The sequence below is a fragment of the Doryrhamphus excisus genome, linkage group LG12, assembly GCF_037039965.1.
Source record: "Doryrhamphus excisus strain RoL-2023G ecotype Guam linkage group LG12, RoL_Dexc_Guam_v1.1, whole genome shotgun sequence".
NCBI lineage: Eukaryota > Metazoa > Chordata > Actinopteri > Syngnathiformes > Syngnathidae > Doryrhamphus > Doryrhamphus excisus.
In genome coordinates, this window is record NC_136368.1 from 12,731,326 (window position 1) to 12,744,353 (window position 13,028).

Below are 13,028 nucleotides of genomic sequence, written 5' to 3' on the forward strand. Positions count from 1 at the left end.
TTTTTCTTGCTTATCATACATTATTGAGTAAACTTTCCTTACAGCGATACACATTGACTTTGTTATATTTTCTGCCTGGTCTAATAAGGTAGGTAGCGAGGTCTGTATTGTAATGGAAGCGCCCGTTGGTGAAGAAACAGAGGGCAAATTAGCTGTGAGTGTGACTGTGAGTGCAACTGTAGCATTTGGTCAAATTCTCATCTGGGAATGATAACATATAAAACCATGGATTTGTGGAACTCAAATTATTCCTACTTGGACATCTACTGGATTATGAAGGAACAGACGCCCCAGGTTCAACAGGAGAAAGGAAGTTTGAGAAAGTTTGTTCAAGAAAACCTGCCGGAAAACAGATAAGGTTCACTGAATAAGTTACCATGGTAACTTAACACTCTTTCTGGACTGGAAAACTCAAGAGTTTCCCTCATTTCAGGGTTTCCGTATAATCAAGAGTTTTGATAAACCTCATAAATTCAGAGACAAATGTTTTATGGACTGATGAATTTTTGAAGCTCATCTCTGTAGTTTTTGGCAAATTGTAGCCGGGTTTATTCTTCTTGCTGATGAATGGTTTGCATATTGTGGTGTAACCATTTTACTTTTGTTCATGAAGTCTTCAATGAACAGTAGATAGTGACAGTAGTCATTAATTGTTTTCGAGTCTTTCTTCAGGTTTCTTTCATCACCTGCTGATGTTTTCCTGGGTCAACAAATTCAATGACGCTACAAGAATGTCACAAACATGGTGTAATATAATATATTATTGTGTAAGTTTGCTGATTTTTGATTCTTCTGTACTGCATTTCAGTCAACGGTACGGCCAACTTCTCACATGTTGGCTGTACTGTCACGCCCTCACTTCCTGAGTGGGCGGGGCTTGAGGGCAAATAGGAAGTGTGGCCTCGTGAGCCGCTTCCTATTACGGCCTGTATGACACGCGCAGGCAAGCGAGCGGCCGCCGTGCACAATGTGCGCGGTCGTGCTGCTGGATCTCCCACACGCCTGCCGCTGCGGGTGCACTGATCGGCTGCTGCGCGAGGAGGCCGCAGCGCACGCGCACTTATTTGTGCTGCTCGGCGGCGGTGACGTCACGGACACGCCGGTGTTCGCGTACGGGGACGCGCATCTTCTGGACTCGCGCTCCACCGCCGAGAGCATATACCGGCTAAAGCGGGCCGCAGACGACCTGGATGTGCACGCGCTGCGCGTCATCACGAGTGAGCGGGGTCGAGAGCGGCTGCTTCGGTACGAGCAGCTGCTCTTTACGGCTCTTTACCACTTCACCTACAGGCTTGGATGTTCCCGCCCTGGCCACACGCACTCACCTGATGAGGAGGAGGATGACGTCAGTTCCTTTCTGCACACACTTCCGGCGCTGGGCGGGCCCGTTAGACTGCTAACGTCATCGCTGATCCCAGGTGACTTCAACACACAAGGATGATGTCGGTCAGCTGATGTTTTTATGTGTTACAGAATAGTAACAACATGATGTAATACATGTTCACAACAACCTTTCTTATACGAAAAATTAATTTATTCCAGACACACATAAATATTAGCACAAAACATATTTAATAGCCAATAGTTTTACATTCAGAAAATGTGTGTGGCGCACACTGCGAGAAAGGCGATCGATACATGAGTTGTTCACTGTTCTCTGTGTATTCAATGAATAGATACACCCCCCCAACACACATAAGCACAATAAAGATGATTAAAGGATTCCCTGGCTGTAACTTGTGTATAGGTTCCCAACTCAACAAGGATTCCTATCCATTCTTCATCAATGTGTGGCGGCTTTGCTTGGCCACTGAATCCCGTGGACTATTTTGTTAAAAGGGACCCATTATGCTACTTTTTGGGTCCTTTGTATTGAGTTGTGGACTCCTGTGGGGCAGCTTCACATGATAACCTGCACAGAGAACTTTCTAGATCTTCCAGAATCTGCACCTATTCCAGCTGTATTTCCTTGGCTTTTCAAAAGTCTGTTTTAATTTGAGTCCATCCACGGCCCGCCCTCTCTGTTGTGATTGGTGACACTCCTTGCTAGGTGAAATGTTCACAGTGCAGGAGAGCGGGGAGGGCAGGCCTACAGCTTGTATTCGGGAATGCCCATATAAGGAAGTACGATTCACTGTGATGTGACAGGGAGCTGGTGTTGGAAGAAAATCTGTGAAACCGAGCATTCAGAGCCATGCCAAACGTCTTTCATTATTTGATACTTTGGCATCGTTTAACATGATAATACAGCATTCTAACATTTATAGGTCAGAAAAGTGGAAAAAGCATAATAGGTTCCCTTTAAGCACACTGTTACCGTATGGTAATCAAGACATTGTACAAAAACTTAGACAAATCAAATCCTACGAAAACCAGGGTGGATGAAAACCAAGGTTGGACTGTAAATACACAAACACATTTGGCTTAATATTGTATTAATAATAAATGTTCATATCAGACACTGCGGATTGGTGTTCTTCCATATAAACATTGGTAACACTTTGTAAACATCAAATACTCATATTAGTACATTGTTTGACTTACTCAATTCATTCCATAATGTAATTCCACATACAGTTATGCTGAAAGTTTTTAGTGTTTGTTTGTACATACTGTATGTTTCAAGTTCATTTTTTCTTAAAGGGATAGTTCTGATTTTTTGACATGAAGTTGTATGACACCCATAAACAGTAAAGTCCATCAACAGCGACTCACTGAATCAGGATGTTATAAGACATGTATCTACAAAGTGACGTTTACGTTATCATCCCAAACTACTTTGGCGATCTACCGGTAGCTTGCAATGTAATGAGTGTCCATCTCGCCTGAAGTCAGCTGGGATAGGCTCAAATACGCCTGTGACCCTAGTGAGGATAAGCGGTATAGAAATTTGATGGATTTTAACACAGGTTTTTAGGTTTAAGTTCAAACTATACATGCTGTCTTTTTTCTTTACCTGCAGATTGTTTTGGCCATGGTTTCAGCACGCGTTCAGGGGGAGTGTCCTACATTCCCTCCTTGTCCTCCTTGAACTTGTTCAGCAGCAGCAAGAGGTGTGATCCCCCTGCTGTGGTTCAGGAGAACAGACGGCGGCTGGCACTCCACGCCGGTTTCCACCCGCGCCACCTCCATCTGCCGAAGGTCAAGCATTCCAGCCAGGTGTGGATCATTGGTGAACCTGAGCCAGAGAGCTATGACGCCATCGTGACCGATCGGCCGGGGAAGGTAGTCGCCGCTCCGGGAGCCGACTGCATCCCAATCATCTTTGCTGATCCTGTGTCCAAGGTGGTAGGTGTTGCTCACGCAGGTATGTGAGGTGCCGTCACGCACGTATGTGAGGTGCCATCAAGCAGGAAGCAACTTTATGTGGTACTCAGGATGGAGAGGAACCCTGATGGGGGTTGCCATGGCAACAGTGGAGGCCATGGTGATGCACTTTGGGTGCCAGGCCAGGAACATCCTGGTGGTCCTGGGACCATCGGTGGGGGCGTGTTGTTTCACGCTGGAGAAAGCGCAGGCGTCAAACTTCCATCGGGACTGCGTTACTGACCCCCAGTCAGCCAGGCCGCACGTCAACATCCGCCTGGCCAACAGGTGGTGCTTTGTTCACAATTCCCAGCATTCCACTTTAACACTTACAACTTGTGATTGGTTGCCACAGGCTCCTCCTCCAGGAGGGCGGGATCCTGCCAGAGCATATCCATGATGACACAGTGACGGACAGGTCGCACGTGACGCCGTGCACTTCCTGCCACCCCCATGACTTCTTCTCACATGTCCGAGACGGACCCAATTTTGGCACCCAAGTGGGCTTTGTGTGGATCAAGGAGATGGAGACATCCCACTGACCCAGGAGGGTGTCTTCTTTTAAGGACAAACATGGGAACAGAATAATAATAATCATAATAATAATTGGAAACATCCATATACAAACCTTCACATGTTTTATTCAATGTCACTGTCCAAATTCTTCTGCTGACAAACAAAATAAAGTTGAGATGATTTGCTGAGTCATGTTCTGTAAATGTTTATTATCTCCATTTAGCTTTTATCCATATAAATAATCAAGCATCTGGTTTTGTTCACTACCCACTGGACCACTATGTGAGACAGTCAAAGGTCTGGGGTCACAGGTGGTGTAGTGCTTCACATAGCAAACAATCTGTGCTGGGTGCCCAGCAGCTTCATCAGTTTGGGCTCTGTGCTGTGTTGGTAGAATTAGTTAGCTGGTTTGGGGTTAGGGTTCTGGGTTGGGATAGGATTAAGGGGTTAGGGTTCTGTGTTGGGGTAGGATTAAGGGGTTAGGGTTCTGGGTTGGGGTAGGATTAAGGGGTTAGGGTTCTGGGTTGGGATAAGATTAAGGGGTTAGGGTTCTGGGTTGGGATAAGATTAAGAGGTTAGGGTTATGGGTTGGGGTAGGATTATGGGGTTAGGGTTCTGGGTCGGGGTAGGATTAAGGGGTTAAGGTTCTGCGTTGGGGTAGGATTAAGGGTTTAGTGTTCTGGGTTGGGGTAGGATTAAGGGGTTAGGGTTCTGGGTTGGGATAGGATTAAGGGGTTAGGATTCTGGGTTGGGATAGGATTAAGGGGTTAGGGTTCTGGGTTGGGGTAGGATTAAGGGGTTAGGGTTATGGGTTGGGGTAGGATTAAGGAGTTAGGGTTCTGCGTTGGGATAAGATTAAGAGGTTAGGGTTATGGGTTGGGGTAGGATAAGGGGTTAGGGTAGAATTAAGGGGTTAGGGTTCTGGGTTGGGGTAGGATTAAGGGGTTAGGGTTATGGTTTGGGATAGGATTAAGGGTTAAGGGTTCTGGGTTGGGGTAGGATTAAGAGGTTAGGGTTCTGGGTTGGGATAGGATTAAGGGGTTAGGCTTCTGGGTTAGGGTAGGATTAAGGTGTTAGGGTTCTGGGTTGGGGTAGGATTAAGGGGTTTGGGTTGGGATAGGATTAAGTGGTTAGGGTTCTGGGTTGGGGTAGGATTAAGGGGTTAAGGTTATGGGTTGGAGTAGGATTAAGGGGTTAGGGTTCTGGGTTGGGGTAGGATTAAGGGGTTAAGGTTATGGGTTAGGGTAGGATTAAGGGGTTAGGGGTTACAATCCACAACATGGCTGTATTGGTAGAAAGGTTAAGAGCTGGGTTTGGGAATTAAGCCTGCATGATATTAAAAATGGTGCCTGACGACCCCCGTCCCCTCCAAACCGTCTGGCTGACCTTGATGTGCACCTTCAAAGAAATTCTAACCTTGCATCAAGGGCGGCGCACACTGCAAACATGTGACTAGTCGGCTTTTTAGTGCATGATTTCTGTTTTTTCTTTCCAACTAAAGCAGCAAACAGTCTGCCAAAACAAAAGAAACAATGGCGCAAATATGAGCAATTACATGACAATGATAGAATGTACAATAAAGCCGAACCCTAGTGGTTAGCATGTTGGTCATACGATCAGGAGATCAAGAAGATCTGGGTTCAAATCACTGGGCAGTGTGCGTGTTCTCCTGTGTGTTTGTGGGTTTCCTCCGAGTATTCCAGTTTCCTCCCACATTCCAAAAATGAAACCAATGATCAACATGTCTGTCCAGGCTTCTTAGTGCAATTAGACACAAAAAGCATAGCCAGCAGATAAAGCAGCACTGTTTGATGTTGACCCTGTTCCCTCTCACGCACAACACAGAAAACTGACAAAGGAGAAGCCACTTCCTGTTGCTGTAAGTGATGTACTGGGATGCCTCCCCTTGACCATTTTAGGTAGAAAAGGTCAGCAGAGTTGGCAAGAAAGGATCACAAGATTGTTTGTTGATGTTGAAGTCACAGCGTCACATGACTTCTGCTGTCAGTGACGACATCAGGCATGCTTACCTGGTCACCAGGTGGAGACCAGCGGCCTGCACAAAAATGTCTTCATGGAATCACTGAGGAGGTACGCTTTCAACATAGCTGATGTCCTCTGACGTTTTTGCTCCACTTTCGTGACCTTCTGACCTGTTCGCTGTTTCTGCCTCTTCTCGCTGCAGGGTGGTGAAACGCTCCAGCACACAGGGCGCCGTCAGTCGGGCCTCAGGGTCGTGATCCCAGCACTCCACCACGGTGGAGCAGAAGACGTTCATTCCCTAAACACACACACAATCCATCCAATCCATCCATCTTGGGAGGGAACAAAGGGGGTCTATTTGAGGGCCACATGACGTACCTGATGCTGCGTCCAGGCGGTTGGAATGTCAGGTCGCCGTCGGTCCCTCAGCACCAGGTCTCTCATGCTGTCAACGCATGGATGCTCGCACACTTTGGAGCCAAACGCTGGCTCATAGTTGTTCACCTCTACACACACACAGTTGAGTGAGTCTTGTTGCCACGGCGATTTAGCCTAGGAAAACCCAAAAGGAAAGGGGCACTTATGATTGGTTCTTCTCCTACCTCCGATGCTGTGGCATCGGGAAGCCATCTCCCAGAGGACCAGAGCCATGGAGTAAACGTCCATCTGCTTAAAGGCCTCCACATCATCCAGGTTCACTCTGGACTCCAGAACCTCTGGAGCCATGTAGCGAGCCGTGCCCACCTGGAGCAGACCACAACAGAGATCAGGTTGTCCTCGGCATGCTCCCATGACGTTATTTGATTTTACCTGTCCACTGTTAGCATAGTCGTCCACCGTGAGGGACAGGTCCAGTTTGAGTGCCAGGCCGAAGTCACACAGAACACATTCCCCATTCTTCTTCAGCACAATGTTGCTGCTCTTCACATCCCGATGAGCCACAGGCACCTGAAGCAGGAATATTACCTTAACGAGCATCGTTACATCTTCTCAATTCATTACATTGTTTACCAACCTTGGGTGACCCATTGGGCGTGGTGTCACTGTGAAGGTGAGCCAAGCCGCGTGCAATGCTGGTTGCCATGGTAATTAGTTCCTCCCAGCTGAGGACATTAGTCACAAGGAAGTCTTGCAGGTTTCCGCGGTCATGATAGGTCAAGACCAGCCAGTATGCGGTCATAGCATGACCCACTGGACCCCGGACTTCGGCTGCACGGAATCCAACAACATTGTCGTGTTTCAGCTCGGGATCAGACAAGATGGCACACTCGTTCCTCCATGAGGCATATTCTGCGCCGGGAAACACTTTGACTGCCACTGTGTCGCCCGGAAGCAGACACGCCCTCCAGACCTCTGCAAAGCGGCCTTTGCCCAGTAGTGCCTCCAGCTTGATGGGTAGTGGCCCACCCACATCACTGCGGAGTGGTGCCACCTTAGCAGTCAACTCCTCTCTTTGGACACTGCTCTCTAGTTGGCCCACACAAGGACGGTCCACGTTGGTTTTGGCAGGCCACCTGAAGTGGGCTGGGCAGCCGTGTTTGCCTTGGTGGCGTGTGCGATGGAAACAGAAGACGACTGTGGCGACGGCAGCCAGCAGGAGGGGCAGGAGCAGGCTGGCAGCCACCACAGGGGCCACATCTTTGCTGTGTAACCTGGAGAAGCCTGAAAATCAACGAATGAGTCACATGGGTGCACTCATGTCACATGACCGCACTGTCCTGTCCCGCTCACCGTCGGAAAAGATCAGCTTGTCGTTGCATTCGTGTTCGCCACGGCAAGCGCACGCCATGGCCACGCCTACTTCCGCTGGCTGCCCCACCATATGACACTCCCTGGAAGTGATGTTACGCAGAAGCCCCGCCTCCACACCTTCTAGCGGCAGCGCGGGGTTGTGACACATGGTGTGCACTGTCGCCGTGCCATTCGTCTTCCTCCTGGAAAAGACACAATTACATCATCACAGCCATCTCTGATGTATGATCCAGAACATGCTGCCAATGCAGTGTCACTCCTGTTTCACCCAGCTACTGAGGTCTTGTGTCAATGCAGTGCCAGTTCACTATGACTTCATACCAGTTTCAATCCCATGTCGGTTAACTTCAATCTAGTGCAGGGGTCTCAAACATGTGGTTCGCAGGACACTAGTTTGAGGCCCCCGCCTTGATATGAAAGTTTAATGTTAGTGCGGCCCGCGCAAGTTTGATATGGATGCTGTATGGTATCATGTACCCAGAAAAAATTATTAGGTTTGATTAATGTTCATGTTAAAGGTTAAATAACTGTTAATAGTTATCCTCCCTATCCGTGTGGAAGTGGTAAGTTTTTGGCTATTTAAGTTTAAAGGAAATAACTTGAAGGCTACCGTTTAGGTCGCTAGCTCTCTAGTTTGCGAGTTAGCATGTGTCTCAAGACCCTGCAGTTGCGCAATATGTTGTAAATAAAAAGATTATAAATGTGACTATAGTCATGTTTTGTCATGTCTACAGGGCTCTAATAATGCTGTTAATTTTAATCTGAAAAAAAAAATTGTCTACCCACCAACTATATGTGGTTTCTTAAGTTTTTATTATTTGCCGTTTTATTATTATTATTATATGTATTACAATTACTGATTGCTGACCCCTGATCTAGTGTAAACACAGCCAACTCAATCCAGTGTGAGTCTGCTTCAGTCCTGTTTAAATGTGGTGTCCATTGATTTAGCTCTAATGTAAATGCATTGTCAATTATGTTCCGATCCACTGTCAGTCTGCATCAGTCTGTTTAAACCCAATGTCAGTCTACTTCGGTCTACAGTCAATCCAGTGTAAGTCTACATAGATATACGTAGTCTTAAATCATAAGCCAGTCCTGTTTTAAATCCAGTGCAGAAATAAATAAAACTTTAGTGTGTCATCCTGTTAGCTCACCATATGGAGACACAGATCTCCTCCAGGGAAGTGCAGTAGGAGGACAAGGAGCAGTTGGAAAGGCAGATGTCATCCTGGCACGCCGGACTGGACGTTTCGCACCACTTACACAGGTTGAAGTTGAGATGGCTCAGAGACATCACTGCCGCTAGCAGACGCAGATGAAGAAGAAGAGATGTGAACGGGATTTTTAGCATTGTATACATTGTATACTATTACTTCTTTTTATGCTTGTGTGACACACACTTAACCATAATCTAAAGCTAATAATTGTACTCACTTTTGTGTGTTCATGATGGTGTACTATACTGTACTGACAGCTGTCTAGAATATTTTGATCACCTTATTACGCTACAAGACACCATAACTACATCTTTGTATACACGCACGCAGATACACACATCTTGGCTTTCTTGCTGGAGAGGACAGTGACTGGCACTGCAACAAAGTGTGTGTGGTAAAAAGGACAGTGACACACATACACAAGACACAAATAGGCATTTATAAAAAGATAATGCCATCATGGTTACCGACAATTTCTGTTTATGTTGACAAAATAAAGATACAATGCTAACACTAGTGAGAGGACAGAATGTTTACGTCTGGTTACATCACGGTTTCCAGTTTTAGTACCTGGAGATAAAACAGTTTTGGAGCCAGCAAGATCAGGACATCACTTAACATACATGAAGAAACAGCCATGTCATAAGTAAACATGCTATACCGCAAGGTCATAAAAAACATTTGCTTATATTAAGAACATAAATGGTGAGTGTGTATGGTTGTTTGTCTATATGTGCCCTGTGATTGGCTGGCGACCAGTCCAGGGTGTACCCCGCCTCTCGCCCCAAGACAGCTGGGATAGGCTTCAGCACCCCCGCGACCCTCGTGAGGAAAAAGCGGTAGAAAATGAATGAATGAAGAACATAAATGTAGTCAAAGATCCCAAAACGAGGACAGAATAAGGGCAGTATTCCAACATGCTTTGCTAAAGATGCTGACTTTTAAGGGGATAGACCTGAACTCTATTGAGCATATGTGGGGTATTCTCAACCAGATGTTGGAGGAGAGCAAGGAATCGAACATCCACCAGCTCTATGATGTTGTCATGGAGGCCTGAAAGAGGGGAGGCGACCGGTGATGTTCTCGTGAACTCCATTCCCAAGAAACTTCCATCCATCTATTGTTTATGCTGCTTAGTTGCATTAGGGTTGCGTGGGCATGCTGGAGCCTATCCCAGCTGACTTCGGACAAGAGGCGGGATACACAACAGCATATTTACAAAGTCTGGGGACATATTGTGTCCATAGGGAAAAAATATGGCAGCATATATGGGACACTGTTCTTTAGCCCACATACAACCACAGATGTTTTGGTTCACTTTTACTAAATTAAATGTTTTTTCAACATTTGTCCCAAAGGCCAGTTCTAGAATGTATTTGAGAAACGTGAATACAGAAAAACGAAAACGAAGACACTTAAACTATTAGCCAAATTGATATATGTGCTAATAATACCATCCATAACAACACAATTGCTGCATCATGCATTTTAAACACTACCCTCCCTTTTATTGATGAACCATTTGCTGCCAGTTTATCCTCCAATTTAAATTTATAGTTTTGTTTCTGTAAAGAAACACGTCGTCGCAAACGTTTGGACTTTTTCAAACTTTTCCACCTCCTCCCTCCCGCCCCCTCTCTCTTTCTCACACACAAACACGCACACATTAGAGTAACTCACAGACGCTCAGGAGGACCAGAGCAGTCAGCAAAATGGTCCGGAACCGAGCCATCGTCTTCGGGGACGTTCGGCCGTCGCTCGGTGTGTGTCCGGTACCTGGACGGATTGCGAGAGCGTCATGGACGCGGACTGAGCTGTCCAGATGTTTTTCATCCAGATGTGGATACTAAGCCCCGCCCACCGCTCTTTCAGAGGCGCCGCTTGTGACGTCATCGCCGGCGGATAAAACACGAACGAGAAAAACTATTGGGTCAGCAAATCAGTCACTTCATTAAGAACACCCTCCAATCTGACGTATGAACCTGGATTTGAAAAAAAAATATGATCCTCCTTTGTGATTGGTCAATCGCTGACTTCCTCTCCCCACTAGAACTTTGCTGCGCTGGTCACATGACCGCACATGACATTCGGGTAAGAGGCAGCTGGACTTCACCGACAATGAACAGGAGACTGCTACTAGTGTCCAACTCCACCCTGCACGGCAGCGGCTACCTGGACCACTGTCAGGAGCACATAGCGCGCTTCTTAGGCAGGTACGACGAGCGCCAACGTCCATTGACGAGAAGCGCACTTATTTTCACTTGCTAGGCGCGTGCTCGTATCACGTGACGTGTATCTGTAATGTCCTGGCAAGAGTTCAGCTCACAGGAAACTCCGTCATGGAGTCTTAACTTTGTAACTTTGTAAACAGTGTTTTTTTTAACTCTTCAATGCATTTTTATGCTACCACTAACGACCAGCAGGGGGCTCTTAGAGGTCACATGACTGACACTCATACTTTGCTGTTGTAGAAATGTGAAGAGGGTCTTGTTTGTCCCCTATGCGCTTCACGACCGAGACGCCTACGCAGAGACCGCCAGAAAAAAGTTGAAAACTCTCGGTGGGTAAAGAACCCTGCCAGCATGTTCAGTGTAGTTTTTGTGACGACCAAGTGACACCACAATGTCAATGTTCTTGCAGGTTACGAGCTTGACAGCATCCACGACGCCTCCGACCCTATTGATGCCGTTAACAAGGCGGAAGCCATTTTTATTGGTCAGCATTTTTATATTCACTTGACGGTCTGGTTGGATGCCAGTTTACTTTAGTACTGCCTCAATCCGGTGTCAGTCTACTTAGATCTAGTGTAAATATGTGGGTTGTGTCAATACGGTTTCGATCCACTCATTCATTCATTTTCTACCGCTTTTTCCTCACGAGGGTCGAGGGGTGCTATCCCAGCTGTCTTCGGTCGTGAGGCGGGGTACACCCTGCCAATCACAGGACACATATAGACAAACCATTCACACTCACATTCATACCTATGGACAATTTGGAGTGGCCAATTAACCTAGCATGTTTTTGGAATGTGGGAGGAAACCGGAGTACCCGAAGAAAACCCACGCATGCACAGGGAGAACATGCAAACTCCACACAGAGATGGCCGAGGGTGGAATTGAACCCTGGTCTCCTAGCTGTGAGGTCTGCGTGCTAACCACTAGACCGGTTTCGATCCAGTCAGTGTCAATCCACTTAGGTCAATATTAATGAATTGTCGATCCAGTGTCAGGCCACTTAGGTCCAGTGTGTCCCACAGGAGGAGGAAACACTTTCCGACTGCTGAAGTGTCTCTATGACAACCATCTTCTGAAAGAGATCCGAAGGAGGGTTCTGGAGGTGAACTATTGACCTCAAGTCAGACGTCAAGTCAGTGTTGATTCTAAACTACTATCTTTCTGTCCTGTTGGGTCTAGGATGGCATCCCGTACATGGGCTCCAGCGCTGGCACCAACGTGGCCACAGTCAGCATCAGCACCACCAACGACATGCCAATTGTCTTCCCGCCTTCTTTCATGGCAATCGGCCTCGTCCCCTTCAACATCAACCCGCACTTCCTAGATGCAGACCCTAACAGTCGTCACATGGGGGTGAGCAAATGAAGCACTCTTATCTCCTATCCTTTGTGCACTTTGACACCTTTTGATGACTCAAACAAGGTGTGGCAGCTAGATCAAACTTCATGAGCTTGCTCTTATCAGGCTGGGCAGAATGAAGCCCAAAGATCTCTGGTCACATGACCACAACGAGGTTATCACAAATGATATGACATTCTCATGCAGGAGACCAGAGAACAGCGGATTAGTCAGTACCATGAAGAGCCGGACACACCGTCAGTTCTGGTGAGACACCACTGACATTGTGTAGAGCAGAACAGGGTCTAACTGGCTTGCAATCATGTGACGTCTGTCCAGGGTCTTTGTGAAGGTTCCATGCTGCTGGTGGAGGGACGGCAAGTCACTCTGTTGGGAAGCACCAGGGCACGACTCTTTGCAAGGTAAGTGTTCAGGAGCATGTGTGTGTGTGATGTCGCACCTTTCAACGCCTGTGTGGCACCCTATAGGGGACAGCCTGCTGTGGAGTACGAACCAGGAAGTGACCTCAGCTTCCTGCTGATGGAACCTTGACCAATCAAGAGGGAGGCTGCACATGATCTCAGGTTTTTTTCTAATTAAACAGATCAAGGTGTCCATTGTGTTGGTTGTCCTGTTGACACAAACAATACTTTCAGCTTGCTATGAAGATTTCTCGATT

The 13,028-nt window shown here is 46.9% G+C and overlaps 3 protein-coding genes across 3 annotated transcripts; 2 read left to right on the forward strand and 1 right to left on the reverse strand.

The window, feature by feature from the left end:
• Window positions 1–934: 934 nt before the first annotated feature.
• lacc1 (laccase (multicopper oxidoreductase) domain containing 1) lies at window positions 935–4,003 on the forward strand. The gene is made up of 4 exons (XM_058081619.2): window positions 935–1,418; window positions 2,963–3,307; window positions 3,378–3,594; window positions 3,662–4,003. Exons 1-4 carry the CDS (start codon window positions 968–970, stop codon window positions 3,846–3,848), a joined length of 1,200 nt encoding a protein of 399 aa, XP_057937602.2. The 5' UTR covers window positions 935–967; the 3' UTR covers window positions 3,849–4,003.
• Window positions 4,004–5,754: 1,751 nt separating this feature from the next.
• LOC131135565 (TGF-beta receptor type-2-like) lies at window positions 5,755–11,167 on the reverse strand. The gene is made up of 8 exons (XM_058081618.2): window positions 10,458–11,167; window positions 8,715–8,862; window positions 7,537–7,739; window positions 6,821–7,467; window positions 6,616–6,753; window positions 6,408–6,549; window positions 6,184–6,311; window positions 5,755–6,103 (listed from the first exon to the last, which is right to left on the reverse strand). Exons 1-8 carry the CDS (start codon window positions 10,507–10,509, stop codon window positions 5,903–5,905), a joined length of 1,659 nt encoding a protein of 552 aa, XP_057937601.2. The 5' UTR covers window positions 10,510–11,167; the 3' UTR covers window positions 5,755–5,902.
• On the forward strand, window positions 10,478–12,963 carry LOC131135567 (alpha-aspartyl dipeptidase). The gene is made up of 9 exons (XM_058081623.2): window positions 10,478–10,707; window positions 10,828–10,990; window positions 11,249–11,337; window positions 11,418–11,492; window positions 12,034–12,113; window positions 12,191–12,364; window positions 12,557–12,616; window positions 12,689–12,771; window positions 12,838–12,963. Exons 2-9 carry the CDS (start codon window positions 10,848–10,850, stop codon window positions 12,899–12,901), a joined length of 768 nt encoding a protein of 255 aa, XP_057937606.2. The 5' UTR covers window positions 10,478–10,707; window positions 10,828–10,847; the 3' UTR covers window positions 12,902–12,963.
• The last annotated feature ends 65 nt before the right edge of the window (window positions 12,964–13,028 follow it).

Bases quoted from the DNA above. Each gene is read 5' to 3' on its own strand.
- LOC131135567 (XM_058081623.2), top strand. From the start codon at position 10,848: ATGACCGCACATGACATTCGGGTAAGAGGCAGCTGGACTTCACCGACA. The intron at 11,338-11,417 runs GTGGGTAAAGAA...ATGTTCTTGCAG, and splicing joins AAAAAAGTTGAAAACTCTCG to GTTACGAGCTTGACAGCATC. The intron at 12,772-12,837 runs GTAAGTGTTCAG...GGCACCCTATAG, and splicing joins AGGGCACGACTCTTTGCAAG to GGGACAGCCTGCTGTGGAGT.
- LOC131135565 (XM_058081618.2), bottom strand. From the start codon at position 10,509: ATGGCTCGGTTCCGGACCATTTTGCTGACTGCTCTGGTCCTCCTGAGC. The intron at 6,550-6,615 runs GTAAAATCAAAT...GGTCTGCTCCAG, and splicing joins ACTATGCTAACAGTGGACAG to GTGGGCACGGCTCGCTACAT. The intron at 6,312-6,407 runs GTAGGAGAAGAA...GTGTGTGTGTAG, and splicing joins CCGATGCCACAGCATCGGAG to AGGTGAACAACTATGAGCCA.
- lacc1 (XM_058081619.2), top strand. From the start codon at position 968: ATGTGCGCGGTCGTGCTGCTGGATCTCCCACACGCCTGCCGCTGCGGG. The intron at 3,308-3,377 runs GTATGTGAGGTG...TGTGGTACTCAG, and splicing joins GGTAGGTGTTGCTCACGCAG to GATGGAGAGGAACCCTGATG. The intron at 3,595-3,661 runs GTGGTGCTTTGT...TGGTTGCCACAG, and splicing joins AACATCCGCCTGGCCAACAG to GCTCCTCCTCCAGGAGGGCG.